The following is a 15,115-nucleotide window of genomic DNA, read 5'->3' on the forward strand; positions in this document are numbered from 1 at the left end:
TGCGTGCGTGGAGCCCAGGACAGAGTTAACTCTGCTTTCCAGATTCCTGTCGAGCGGCAGTGTAATAAATGTGCCTGAGCGAAGGTCTGTAAGATATATAGCATGCATGCGGGAAGCGAGAGGAGATTGGTAAGGGACTGGCTCTCCCGGGCCCTGCTATGTTTCCCATTATGTAAGCCTGGTCATGGGCAGGGCGCCAGATGGAAAATAAAAGAGACTCGCTGGCTTGGCACGTCCTGTATTTTCCTATCCTCGCCTGGGGTCAGCGCGAGGTCATACAGCTGCACTAGGCGCTGGGGGATTCAGGGCTGGGCAGCGCTCCAAACCCCAGGCCCTGGGTTCAAGTACCAGCTGAAAGCAATCAAGGACTGGGAGTGCCACAGCTGCACTCGGCTCACAGGACGGCAAACAGCATAGTTTAGGCATGAAACAAGGGTTTGAGAGGGGGTCAGGGAGTGACAGCACTGAGAATGCAGTCTGTCCTGTCGGTCTGTCTGAGAGAAGAGCTTAATTATAGAGAGACTGACAGGAGGCTTCAATCTCCTGCACCAGTCTGTCTCAGTGAATTCAGCGCTGGTGAAAGGTGAGGCGCTGACAGCAATGGGGACTGAAGCCAACTGGCGGTTCTGTCTCTCTGTCTGACTGTCGGGACAGACGGACGGCGCTTTTAGAACACCTTTGTAAAAAACAAAGGGATATTTTCAGTAGGCCTGATGGGTCCTGAGAGCGCTGGAGACTGAAGGCCTTTGCCTGAGAGAGAGAGAGAGAGAGAGAGAGAGAGAGAGAAAAAGAGACAGCAGTGTGGTACACAGGGAGGGCAGGATGTTGAGACTCAGGGTTTACAGGACCGATGGCCGGGTCGGGTCCAGACCCAAGAACAGCCTGATCCGAGTCTCTCTCTCTCTCCCGCTCTCTCTGTTCTCATTGTCTGGCCGGGAGGCCGAGGCTTCACTCCCACCACATGCCTTCTGCTCGGGGACAATGGAAAATTTCCACAGTTTATAAACACAGGGAGAGGGGACGAGAGACAGACAGACAGACAGAGAGAGAATGTGTCGCCCCCTTGGTCCTCCTGTGAAAGTTATGACCTGCTCATCCCTGTCACAGCTCACAGCTGCAATGGCAGAGGATACAGGAAATGAGAGAGACAGAGGGTAATGGGTGAGACAGCGGCTGGGGATGAAAGGGGAGGGGAGGAGATAGAGCAACACTTCAGATGCACCCGGTGCTCTTTTAAAACGAGTCATTTAGATGGTCTGAACTGAACTGAAATGGGAGAGAGTGGCTTACCCGTTTGGCAGGAGCAGGCTGCAGGGAGGCGGGTTCCACTGGTCCGGTTGGCCTAGCATCCAATCCGACCAGACCTTGACGCTGGGCAGCAGCTCCCTGAGGTCTGCGAGGAAGGAAGACACCTTGACATCTTCCTCTTCATCCCCGTCATCATCCTCTCTGGCACTGGGGGGCGCTGCGGAGACAAAGCATTCGCTCTTTATCAGGAACTTTTAATACAATACTTTTCACATGCAATAGTTTTTTTAACACTTTTTCTGCCTGGTTTTCATTTAACTTTTTTTTTTTCCTTTATCCAAACCAAACACTGCTCTAAATTCAAACAGTATTGTAAAAAGTGGCAGTGGGGATTGAGAAGAGAGAAAGAAGGAAGGAAAGACGATCCCTCTGTTTTAAAATCAACAAAGCTTCCCTAAACTGCCCTGTGGTAAACATGCTTCTAGCCTGCCCAGTATTTCACCCTGGACATGTATCTGTTCCTCTTCTGTGCTCTCTGGAGGTGTGCAAACAGCACCAAAAATGCATCGTTGTGTAAGAAAAAGCATGACTTCCTGCCCCTGCCCGAGCCGCAGAACTCAGATTAAAAGTGTGTCTTGATCTTTGAGATGAATACATATCTAAAATAGGTCACACTTAAGTTCTGCCATTAACCAAGAGATCCTAGTTAAAGGTGCAGTGCACCCATAGGGCTTTAGAATAATAAAAATTTTAAAAAAATTGGAAGCAGCTGCTCTTTATAAATCTGTCCCTTTATCTCTTAAGAGCGAGTGCTCCAGTAAAGCCTGCAACGGGCGAGTCCAGGATTTCCATTCCTGGTCCGGCTTACCTCTCGGAGTCTCCTTGAGCAGCTCCGTGCAGCGCTCCACCAACAGGGCGAACATTGACAGCCCCAGAGAGGTAGCCTGATCCTGGATCACTGAGCGAGCCTCACTGCCCCCGTCTGCAGAAAGACAGAGGGAGAACAACAACAACAAGATTATTCACAGCAGATTACCCCCTGATAATCTGAAGTGGAGAGGTGCACCCCATCATCTGCTAGTGAATATAAACTCCCAGTTATCTCAAAGTGATCCAATTTACAGCAGAACCTCTATTACAAAAGTGCCACTCAATCCTAACTCCCATGAGCGTTCATTTAAAACAGAAGCCCTATTACCATAAACTCCTCTTAACCCTAAACCCGGATCAAGTTCATTTACAAGTAGAGAGAGAGAAATGGAAGATGTTTAGAAAGTGAATGTTTAGAAAGGCTTGACACCCCAATGAACCAGACTACAGGTTTCAGCAGCACTGACTCAGTTCTGTTAAGGCAGTTTGTGCTCAGCAATCTGTGTGCTGATCAAAGCAGGTCGATCTCAGATACACAATGCTACTGCACCTGGGGTTACACCCTGTTCCATCTCTTACCCCTAACCTCTCCCCTATCCATTCCTCTCCTCCTTCCTTCTCTCTCTCCCTTCCTCCCTCAATTCAAATTCACTTTTAAAACAGGTTTTCTTTTGCCATGCTTGCAGTTGCAGAAAGCCATATATCTGAATCGAAATGCATGCGCGGGTAACCAGCAGTGTACTCAGCCAATTAAAACTTCAAAAAGAACAGGGGTTTAAAGAAGGGGGTCACTAGGAATAATAGCAATTCAAACAGTTTGGAGAAGGATTTGCCAGGGTTGTGTTTTAACGTGGGAGAGAAAGAGTATAGAAACCTGAAACGCTGCAGGTCGCCGAGTTGGATGTTATTTGATTTTAAAAGAAGATATTCGTTCCACCTACTGACAGAGAAGTCAGGCTTCTGGGAGAAAACTGATAGAAGGTGGATTTTTCTTCAGCAGATTAAAACGATTCTGATCCACACGTATAACATTTACAAACGAGTGATCTAATGAGAGATGGCTTGCCAGTGACCCCTGACTTCATCAGCCTGCTTGCTGTGGCTTCCAAGGGTTAGACTCTCGCCTCCGCTGCAGGGATCGGATGATGGGCAGACGCTTCTCGTTTCATTATTCATGGTTCTCGGAAATGCAAAGCGCCACACACATCCCTGTGGTTAGTAGATGAACCAAAGATTTTTTGGGGGGGTCCCCCCCCCATTGTCTTGGGGTAACAGAACTTATCTACTTCTACCTGCTTATTTCTTATTTCCTTTTCAACATTTAAAGAAATATATATATATATATATATATATATAATAATATATATATATATATATATATATATATATATATATATATTTGCTGATGGAAGGCGATTAACACTCCTTAGAGCTTCCTTAGAGCTGCACTGCTGTGCGATACCCGTGGGGGTCCATTTTAACAATCTTATCTGCACCCCTTGTTATTTACTATATAGCACTACAAGCGCTAAATTGAACCGCTGACGTGACCATGGCTACGTAAATGCTGAAATGTACTTTATTGAAAATATGCATAAGGTTGAAACGTTTAGTCTGATTTACAGCCTGTAACAGTGACGAAGAGCTTTTACTGAGATCTCAAAATATCTCAACACTTACACTAGACACTGAGCCTCGACACCGACCAGGGATGGAAGGACACAGCAGCTTGCATCGTTCCAGAATGAAACGCTCACCCTGCTGCCTATACGTTGTGGCCAATTCATCTCACAGTAAACCCTGGAAATCCTAGAAGGGATCAAGCTGCTCTGCAACAGGAGTCTCATTGTTATTATTACTATTTGAAAATCCCCTCATGATTAACAGTCTGTATTACTGTTCTGCTTGTTAATCAAACAGCTGCTTTTTACTGAACTCACTCTCTGCTTTGCAGTTGAAAACCGGTGCTTTCACCGATGCTGTGAAAGTGAAGCTGGCTTCGCGTCTGACAAAATGCCCCTTAATCTGCATGTCTAGTAGTCTCAGCGCCCGACTAATCATGTTGGATTTACATCTCAGATGAGCGCTGCTACAGCACAGAGACAGACCCGGTGCCAGCCACGCGCTCACTGCGTTTACAACTCATACTCTTGTTAAAGCAGACGTAGGGAGGAGGAGGAGGAGAGAGGCTCAATGAAACAGGCTTCCACCAATCTGAGAACAAGCCAGGTGCTGTCACAGCACACACACTGAGAGCAGAAGGGAAAAGTAAACTTCATTTTTATAGGTTAAGACATTAAGTGATTAGATGTTTATAGCATAAACTTTTCAAAATTCGGTTTATTATAATTATTATTGAACAGAGAACACATTTAAAGGGTTAATTTGAACAACAGGCCCTATGCAGTGGTGTAGAATTAAAAAAAAAAAAAAAAAAAAAAAAATGACTTAAAAATAAAACAACCAATTACAACTCTATTCCCCCGATCAAACTCAAAACTGCCCTATCTAACTGCAACAGAACTGTATCGTCTCAATAGCGACCAAATCTTAATCACGTGGTTTCATTTTAAAAGAAAAACTGCAAAAGACGAAGAAGACCACACAAGGAAACAAGCGTACAGTAAGAAACGAGTTTGCTGTGAATGTTCTTTTTCATTTTTTATTAAAAAAAAGGCACAGTGTTTGCTCACAGCTGTGTTGGCACAGAACAAAGCGCTGTGTGGCGCAGGGCAGGGCACACCCCGAGAGTACATCAAAGGGGCTGGGTGTGTGGTGCAAGGTGCTACCCTCTGATGGATAGCTGCGCAGGGGTGGAGTAACTCGCGCAGGAAAACCATACCCCCACAACGAGGTTAGTGCCAGGGTGGGGAGGAAGGCTTCAAACTCTTTTGAGTACCAGCCTCCCAGTCCGCACTGCACAATTAAAAACAAAAACAAAAAAGAACCACCTTTTGCTGAAAACAACTTTTTGAATGTTGAACACCACAAACAAGAAAAGGTTTGAACTGCAACGATAACACGGTGATGCAAGAAGAGAGAGGAAAGAAGTGAGGTAGAGAAAGAGGGGTACAGACAAAAAGAGAGAGCGAGAGGGAGAGAGAGAGAGAGAGAGAGAGAGTAAGAGGCACACTGCTTGTCTTGGCTGGCTCCCTGCACCTGAAAGGGGAGAGTGAGTGAGTGTGTGTGAGAGGGAGAGCTCAGTGAGTGAGTGAGTGCCCAGTGAGGCACACTGTTTATCTTGGCTGGCTCCCAGCACCCACACTGAAGTGAAAGGGGAGAGTGAGTGAGTGTGTGTGAGAGGGAGAGCTCAGTGAGTGAGTGAGTGCCCAGTGAGGCACACTGTTTATCTTGGCTGGCTCCCAGCACCCACACTGAAGTGAAAGGGGAGAGTGAGTGAGTGTGTGTGAGAGGGAGAGCTCAGTGAGTGAGTGAGTGCCCAGTGAGGCACACTGTTTATCTTGGCTGGCTCCCTGCACCCACACTGAAGTGAAAGGGGAGAGTGAGTGAGTGTGTGTGAGAGGGAGAGCTCAGTGAGTGAGTGAGTGCCCAGTGAGGCACACTGTTTATCTTGGCTGGCTCCCTGCACCCACACTGAAGTGAAAGGGGAGAGTGAGTGAGTGTGTGTGAGAGGGAGAGCTCAGTGAGTGAGTGAGTGCCCAGTGAGGCACACTGTTTATCTTGGCTGGCTCCCAGCACCCACACTGAAGTGAAAGGGGAGAGTGAGTGAGTGTGTGTGAGAGGGAGAGCTCAGTGAGTGAGTGAGTGCCCAGTGAGGCACACTGTTTATCTTGGCTGGCTCCCAGCACCACTGTTTATCTGCACCCACACTGAAGTGAAAGGGGAGAGTGAGTGAGTGTGTGTGAGAGGGAGAGCTCAGTGAGTGAGTGAGTGCCCAGTGAGGCACACTGTTTATCTTGGCTGGCTCCCAGCACCCACACTGAAGTGAAAGGGGAGAGTGAGTGAGTGTGTGTGAGAGGGAGAGCTCAGTGAGTGAGTGAGTGCCCAGTGAGGCACACTGTTTATCTTGGCTGGCTCCCTGCACCCACACTGAAGTGAAAGGGGAGAGTGAGTGAGTGTGTGTGAGAGGGAGAGCTCAGTGAGTGAGTGAGTGCCCAGTGAGGCACACTGTTTATCTTGGCTGGCTCCCAGCACCCTCACTGAAGTGAAAGGGGAGAGTGAGTGAGTGTGTGTGAGAGGGAGAGCTCAGTGAGTGAGTGAGTGCCCAGTGAGGCACACTGTTTATCTTGGCTGGCTCCCTGCACCCACACTGAAGTGAAAGGGGAGAGTGAGTGAGTGTGTGTGAGAGTGTGAGAGGGAGAGTCACTCACTCAACTCACGGGACCCGCCGTGTGCGACCAATAGACCCGACGAGGGGAGTGGTGTGACACTTCACTTTCCTGGAGAGTGAGTGAGTGTGTGTGAGAGGGAGAGCTGAGTGAGTGAGTGCCCAGTGAGGCACACTGTTTATCTTGGCTGGCTCCCAGCACCCACACTGAAGTGAAAGGGGAGAGTGAGTGAGTGTGTGTGAGAGGGAGAGCTCAGTGAGTGAGTGAGTGCCCAGTGAGGCACACTGTTTATCTTGGCTGGCTCCCAGCACCCACACTGAAGTGAAAGGGGAGAGTGAGTGAGTGTGTGTGAGAGGGAGAGCTCAGTGAGTGAGTGAGTGCCCAGTGAGGCACACTGTTTATCTTGGCTGGCTCCCAGCACCCACACTGAAGTGAAAGGGGAGAGTGAGTGAGTGTGTGTGAGAGGGAGAGCTCAGTGAGTGAGTGAGTGCCCAGTGAGGCACACTGTTTATCTTGGCTGGCTCCCAGCACCCACACTGAAGTGAAAGGGGAGAGTGAGTGAGTGTGTGTGAGAGGGAGAGCTCAGTGAGTGAGTGAGTGCCCAGTGAGGCACACTGTTTATCTTGGCTGGCTCCCAGCACCCACACTGAAGTGAGGGAAAAAGTAAACCAACTGTCGTCAGCGAGCGGGATCAGGAAGCACGCTGGGGATAAGGCCGCCATGTGGCAGGATGTTATGGATGTCTAATTAGCACAATCCATCTGTCAGCAGAGGAGCCCTTTCACTATAGAACTCTGCAACAACCACTGGCCTATTGTTAACTACTGCTGCGCAGGCACACAACAGCACCGCGACTGGCCGGCACACAGCTACAGCAACAACAATAAACACCCTGGAGGTTTCACAAGTGACAAGTTTCACTGCTTGCCTACTGCAGCCCACTCACACAACGGCCCTCTGAAACTCTGCCACTCCGGATCGTTTTCTTTCCAACCAGGTTCCTGATTAGTTCATTGAACCAGGTTTCAAATTACATAAGGGTTAGAACAAATCCCTGGACTGGAACAGACCTGGAATTGCGGAGCTGGGAGCCACTGGTACAGAGCAGGGGTGTCCAACGTTGGCTGTTCCACTCCTGGTCTTTGTTCCAACCCTGTTCTAAATTGTTTACTTGAACTCCACCCAGTTCCTGATCTCATTTTACCTGTTAAACCTGGAGTGGCACAGCCCTCCATGACCGTGACTGGTCACCTCTAGTATACAGTGAGAGTATCTAGGGCTCTGGTAACAACAATTAACTTATTTCTTTGTTTTTCTTCTTCTTAGAAAATGTCAGATCACTGTGTAAATTATTCTGACTGTCGTGGCATGTGTTTTATGGTGTGGATTACACGACTGTCCACCGAGTGCCAAGCCCAGACCACATACCTCATTTGGCTTGATTGATCCCAGGCCTCCAGAGGCGAAAAGCTGGTGCGCTACATCAACACGCTTAACCCGCTGCGCCACCTCCGAACCCCCCTGACACAGCGACTCACCCCCTGATCAGACTGTATGTAAGTGTGCCGTGAGCAGGAAATGCGGAGAATGGGCAGACAGCAGTGACTGTGCCCTAGTGCTGCTCAGCTTTGCACTCAGATTGCCCCCCAGCACAAAAGGCACGCAAACGGTAAAAGAGTCACTTTGCCTGCCTCACTTCAGCTGCTGTACCCCATACACGGAGCACGGGGAGCAAGACAGCCAGTTACCAACTCCACCAGGTCTCTCTCTCCCACTACATATACTATGTCCCCCATTTAGAAACACCTATATATAACTGAACGAGTATAGCCGCTCACCTCCCACAGCTGCTCTGCTGAGAGAGAGAGAGAGAGAGAGAAGCAGCTCATTGTAACTACACAAATAGTTTTAATAAATAGTTTGAAACTCTCAGTGCAGATCCCTTGGGTACCTAGAGGCAGGAAAATCTGAGTGAGACGAGGAGTCTGAGAGTGTGTGCGTTACTCTGAATTGATTTGATTTTTTGATTTCTTGGCTCCCTTACAAAAGCTGCAGCCAGCAGCAGAAGGAGCAGCTTTAGGAGCAGAAGCAGCACATCCTCAATTGCTTGTGTTATTCGCCAGGATTAAATGCTCTTTCGGTGCTGTAATCCCTTCGTGGGCCCAGTCACTGGCAGCCAGCGCAGAGGGGCAGCTCACAACATGCCCCTCGCCTGAGCGAGATGGGAGCACGCGTGTGAGGCTGTTTATTAGGGACCTGCTGACAAAAACGAACCAGGCTGTTAGCCTGCAGATACTCGGACTGGGGAGAATGAGTGTCTTTGATATTGGAGAGGAGAGACGTGCCAGCCAGGCACTCTATAACTCTCTCTCTCAGACTTCCTCCCATTGCTTTCATGACTAATCAGTTCAGTCATTTTTTTTTATTTAGTAGTCGCCAATTTTTTTAATAGATTTTTTTTTTTTTTATTATTTTCTTCCAATTTAGAATATCCAGTTATTATTTAAGCTCGGCTCACCGCTACCACCCCTGCGCGGACTCGGGAGCGGCGAAGGCGAACGCACGCTGTCCTCCGAGGCGTGTGCTGTCAGCCGACCGCTTCTTTACACGGTTCGGCAATGGAACAGCCTGGACTCGAACCGGCGACGTGCAGGCTATAGGGCGCATCCTGCACCCCACGCGGAGCGCCTTCACCGGATGCACCGCTCGGGAGCGCGTCTGTCAGTTCAGTAATTTAACCCTCATACTGCTTTCTCAAAGCCAAATCAAATTCAGCCAAGCGGTTCCGGAATTTCTTAAACAGCCCAGAACTCGGGTGCAGAAGTAGCATTACCTGTAATCAGGGATGGAAATAAGATCCCCATTGCACAGCAGTCTGATCCATTCCTGGTTTTACTGTGAGTTTAATAAGACAAACCTGAGCTTGCTATCTAATCAAGCTTGTAGTAAAACCCGGAATGGGTGTACCTGCTATGCAATAGGAGTCTTACTTCAATCCCTGCATATTCTATTACTTATGGTCCCTGTTGTGAACGCAGATAGCTTCTGTTATTGGGGCTGCTGTTTTAGATTGTGTTTGTTTGTCTATCTGGTGTACTGGGCTAGTCTTAGGGGTTGTGAAGTATTTATTTCAAACATAACAAAAAGAATCATAAAAGTAAACCGCCAACTTGTAATTGTTTCCTTACCACCCTACTCCAAACAGACCCTGCTCACTTGAGAAAAAGAAAAACAACATTCACAAAATATGATGTGTCCACATTTGTAATAAATATGAACCACGCTAATTACATAGAATAATGTTTCTACCTTCCTACATTAAAACAGTAAGAGCACAGACCTCTGCAAGAAGAAAGTTGCGATCTCCTGATGGAGCCCAACTAGAACCACAGTAAATAAATTAATACACAGGGTCCACCTCATCTCCACTGAAAAAACATCTGTGTCTCTCTCTATGCTTTTACACGGCTGTCATTTCTCAAAGTTTAAAGTGTGTTTACATCCCATCTGGGGAAAAAAAAAACACCAGTAATTACATGGCACAGTACAATTTTACATCAGCTGTTTTAACCAAAGACACTTTGCTGCTGCTTGCTTAATGTTCAGAAAATCTTTTCAGCGCAGTTCATTTACATTCACATTGCTTTCACCCGCATGCAAACACGCCGCATCTATACTGTCTCTCTCTGTCTTGCTGTCGGCTGGCGAATCGAAAAGGTTAACAAGTTCAAAGTGTCATACCCACGTTGCGTCATAAACGCCTGTGATTTGAATTCGTGTTTGGACGCTGCATTGAGGCGACAGCATCACCCTATTGCTGACCATCGTTATCCCTTCAGCACCCAACTGTCCTGAAACGTTACCAATTAATAAAGACCCTTCTTCTCTGCTTCCTGGTAATCCTTTGACAGACAGTACAAAGGGATCACATCTTGGAAACCAAAGAAGGGATCTGCAGTATCTTGCTTCAGTGTGCGATACAGCAGCTCATTTTTCCTGTAGTTAAATTGCTAACTTAACAAGTACAAAATATCAGACCTATTTAATTAAAGTATCTTTCAACAGCTATCCGAATCATATCTACCCTCTAGGTACATGTGGTGCACCTGTGCAGCCAATCGTGCTCATAACTGTACTCGTAATTACCTTGAAGAAGAATTCATTAAATAAAAATTGGCAGGTATTAAAGAAATCAATTCATTAATGTGTTTATTTCGAAAGCGCAACAGCTGTCCTTTCCTCACCTTTACAACCAAACGTATTTTACTGTGTAGTACAGCAGTGTGGCACAATCTACAGTGGATGGGTTTTGTCGAAATGCAAATATGGTAAGAGTTAACGGGGTACAGATTGAGGGAGAGGCAGGGACTCTTGTTAAGGTACAGATGGGTACGGACTGAGGGTGGGGTGCAGCTTTGAACTTATTTTAATATATAAACTGTTAGAAACTGACCCTGTTACAGTATTGTGGAATGGAAGGAAACTAAGGAAGGACATGAAAAATTGAAAACTACCTAAAGTGCTTCAGGAGTGCAGAGCAGCGAGCAGAGGTTTATTTTATTAGCCCTCAATAAATATCTGACAGATTTCCTCAGGAAATATAGCAGATCACATGTAAAATAGTTTAATACTGATGTCAACGGCTGCAACATATGAAATCTATTACTGCAAAGCCACAGCAGGCACAGAGAGCGAGAGAGAGAGCTCTGTACTCAGTGTGCTGAAAACCGTATAGCACAAAAAAAAAAAAAAAAAAAAAGAGTATGTTTTTTTTCTATCAGAAAAAAAAAAAAAAATCTCACGGCCTTTCCAAATTCTTCGAGAGGTAAAAAAGTCAGCCAAGACAAAAAAATAAAAAATACCAACCAAGCCATCTATTCCACATCCTGCCGGCTGCAGAAGCCAGGAGAAATGAGCTGTGCCCAGAGTTTGAAGGCAGATTAATCCCCCTGCTCCTCACTCATCTAGGGTCCAGAGGGGGGGGCGGGGGCTGGCTGGCTAACCAGCGGCTGGCAGCCGAACCCCCTGGAGCAGACGGCCTCAGAGGAGTACCTCCACTATCTTCCCTGCTCCCCCTCTCTGAGTTAAACTCTCTGTGACTCCTTAACCCCCCCCCCCCCCCCCCCCCCCCCCCCCCCCCTTCCCTCTCCCCTCCTCCCCCCCCCCCCACCCACTGAGCTGGAATACAGATGTCTCACCCAGCAACTAACTCACTTATCACACTTATAGACACTGGCTATCGGTCTGCTGTATCTGTCTGACACTGCAACCTACTAAACACAACTCTAAATCTATACACAACACACACTCAGACAGCTGTAAATTGCACGCTGTAATCAGATCATCTTTAGTCTGTAGCAGCACTGTTTATCTGCCTATGATTCTGTCGGTCACTTGGTCTGTCTGTCCATCATTATTTATAAACAACTGTTTGACTACTGTCACCTCAAGATTCTCCAGATGACAGCAGGGATGGAATTAAGACTAGCAGTTTCACCCATTCCAGGTTTATATATCGCTTCATTAGGTAACAAGCTCAGGTGTGTCTTGTTAAACTCATAGTGAAACCAGGAATGGTTCAAACTGCTATGCAATGGGAGTCTTATTTCCATCCCTGTTGTGTTTGCACAAACGTAAGAGACGCGCGCACATACAGACTCAAGCATAAAGATGTCTATCTGCACACGCTGTTTCGTTGCACACACAGTCTCAGACACAAGGCGAGCAGGGCTCAGCTCGTCCTGGAAAAAGGCCCCGTCCTGCATTGCCAGTCAGCCTCATTCCAGCTGACACCAGGAGTTTCCTTTCGTCAAACTGAAACTGTCAAGAGTTCACTTCCTTTACGAAACCTTGCAGTAAAACCACCCACCACCCTCATATTTCCTACTCTAGAGGGGCACCGCGAGGGCACAGAGAGTGGCACTGGAGCAAAGCTCATGAACTGAACAAGCAGCCAGCGATGTTACACTTTCAGTGGGTGCGAGGAGCTCAGTGGTTAGAGAAAGTGCTGGGCTGCTGTGTGGAGGGTAGTGGGTTTGAGTAGCTCAGTGGTTAGAGACAGTGCTGGGCTGCTGTGTGGAGGGTAGTGGGTTTGAGTAGCTCAGTGGTTAGAGACAGTGCTGGGCTGCTGTGTGGAGGGTAGTGGGTTTGAGTAGCTCAGTGGTTAGAGACAGTGCTGGGCTGCTGTGTGGAGGGTAGTGGGTTTGAGTAGCTCAGTGGTTAGAGACAGTGCTGGGCTGCAGTGTCGAACTCTGTAATGGGTTCGAGCCCATAATTAGGTCCATATATGGCAAGGAGCTTCAGTCTCTCTCTCGCTCCCCCTCCTTCCCTCTCTCTGCTCAGAGTTCAGAACCAAAAAACATTCTCTTTCACGGTACAGATATTTACATACTTTGGAGAAGTACAACCATTCATTAGAGTTTGCCAGGGCTGCTCTGTGCAGGTGTCCTTTCAAGAGCATGTGTCTGTATGACTGGGTTCATCCATAAAGGTGTCAGCAGAAAAACAACATTCTTCACTCTTAAAAGAAAAAAAAAAATACGCAACGCACTGCGTGCTGTGCCAAACTCCTGCAACACCCCGCAGCTCGCAGCTCCTCAATCCCAATCCTGTTCTTCGCTGAAATCAGAACGGATTCAATCTACAATGGCCCCTTGAATCCCTTAACAACAAAATGAATGAACTCAGTATGAGGCCTGGACGCTGTCGGTCGAGACAAAGTCCGTTCCCCCAGTCCCCCGCCCCCCCCCCAAAAAAGGGAAAGTATTTATTTGTCTAGCGTTGGTTCTCACTGTGCTCTCTTCCTTTTGACGGTAACCATTCAGTCACTTGTGACGTCTTTGGAAGGACACCTCCCCCTACGCTGTCTTCCTCTGATCAGGCTGCAGGAGAAGCCGTTCTTAGTGAAATTAGATGTCTTCCCAACGCTAACAGGCTGCAACAGAGAGGTTCTTTTTAAATGCACATGAAAAGGCGAGATGGACTATGGCACCATTTCCAGTCAGGTACAGTGGCTGCTGGCTGGCAGGACCCAGGGAGCTCCCTTTCACAGATCTGCAAGAGATTGCGCACCTCAATCCTGACCTCAACACCCCTGCCTGCCTGTCTGCCTGGTATCCAGTTCTGAACCTCTCTCAAGCAGTGACCTCTCTCACCAGTGGCCTGTTGGTGGAAGGAGTTAACGAGAGCGTGCTGCAGAGACCCGTGTCTGTGTTGCTCAGCAGCACTGCAAGTACAGCTTGGGTTTATCTTGGCAAAGCCTGTCCACCCCAACATGAAAAACCACTGCACTCTCTAAAACCAGCTGCCAAAGCTCTCCTTTTCTCAGAATGAATTTTAGTGCCTTCAGGAATGGAGCAGCCATATAGGCGACCTGTGTTTGTGTCTCTACAGAACATACAAGGACTCTACGTCTGTACAGGTGGGATGGGACGGGCTCAACAAACCTTGTCAGTCAACGATCCAAGTGCCACACTGCTTCCCTCTCTCCCAGTCCTCCGCTGTAATCAGCTTCCCCGTCACCCACCAAAGCCAGTTTGCAACATCTCTCAAAATGGTCAGTTTTGAGACAAGTGTGCAGGAGATCTTTGGTAACCAGAGAGTCTGGTATTTGATCAACCAATAGGAGATTGTAAAGCTGCGTTTTGTAAAAGACCTACCAGATGTGCCAGCTAGGCCTGATTGTAAAACGAGGAATTTAAGACTCCAGTTCTTTAAGCGTGAAGGTTTAACCTCAATCCCACACAGAACTACTTTTGCGAGAGGTTTGTTTTTCTCTGTGTGTTTTTGATAGAAGGGAGAAGGGGAGAGAGAGAGAGAGAGAGAGAGAGAGAGAGAGAGAGAGAGAGAGAGAGAGAGAGGGTCTCTAGGGTGCCCTCTGCTGCCATCTGACTTCCTCTGCATCTGGTCCGCGTTTTGCAGGGGCTGGCGTTCCCCCGTCTGGGGGCGATTAATAACCCATGATTTATAGGAAGCTTTATAGAATAATACGATAAAAATGCGTGCGCGCCTGTGATGGTTCTCATCCCAGGAATCAAAGAAATTATTGAAAAAAACAAGGCGGCCACGCTTTCCTAAATTGGGCACAGATGGGCTGTAAAGCACGGCCACACTGGGAGGAAATGGGGGTAGCGAGGGGGGCATCAAGGAGGAAGCTCCACTGCAAGGGAAAGAAGAAGTTCCCAGGGCATCTGATCATGCGAGACTGACTGCTCAGTACAGCTCACTCGCAGCAACTCCAGATGTACTGGGATTGGTTTTTAGTGTCTGGTATCTAGCGACGCTTTTGAGGCGATAAAATGTTTCAAAATGTATTTATTTATTTTTAACTTTGAGTTTGTTTTTTGTTTTTTTAAAAGCTGCAGATTAGATTTCCTTGCTTACTTAATAGAAATAAGACTCCCATTGCATAGCAGTTTGATCCATTCCTCGTTTTACTACTAGTTTAACAAGACACACCTGAGCTAGTGCACAGCGGTTTGATCCACGCCTGGCTTCACTACGAGACATAACTGAGCTTGCTGTCTACACACCGGGGCTAATCGAGCTCGTAGTAAAACCTGGAACGGGTGAAACTGCTCTGCAATAGGAGTCTTATTACCAAATCTGCAGGATGCCGTTGAGAATGGCTAATCCAGCACACTGGCAGACAACTAGAGCTGAAGAGCAGCTCATGCTAGTTAAAGCACCAGAACGCAATATTCGATGAA

The 15,115-nt window shown here is 47.6% G+C and overlaps 1 protein-coding gene across 3 annotated transcripts in view; it reads right to left on the reverse strand.

The window, feature by feature from the left end:
• The window catches only part of smg6 (SMG6 nonsense mediated mRNA decay factor), a 63,858-nt gene that overhangs the window by 25,825 nt on the left and 22,918 nt on the right, over positions 1 to 15,115 (reverse strand). For all 3 annotated transcript variants that reach the window (XM_041241193.1, XM_041241194.1, XM_041241195.1), the window contains 2 exons: positions 2,117 to 2,230; positions 1,291 to 1,465 (listed from right to left, as the gene is read on the reverse strand). In XM_041241193.1, the coding sequence (XP_041097127.1) occupies positions 1,291 to 1,465; positions 2,117 to 2,230 (289 nt within the window). The remainder of the gene's footprint in view (positions 1 to 1,290; positions 1,466 to 2,116; positions 2,231 to 15,115) is intronic.

Source organism: Polyodon spathula, unplaced genomic scaffold (genome assembly GCF_017654505.1).
Source record: "Polyodon spathula isolate WHYD16114869_AA unplaced genomic scaffold, ASM1765450v1 scaffolds_764, whole genome shotgun sequence".
NCBI classification, from domain to species: Eukaryota; Metazoa; Chordata; class Actinopteri; order Acipenseriformes; family Polyodontidae; genus Polyodon; species Polyodon spathula.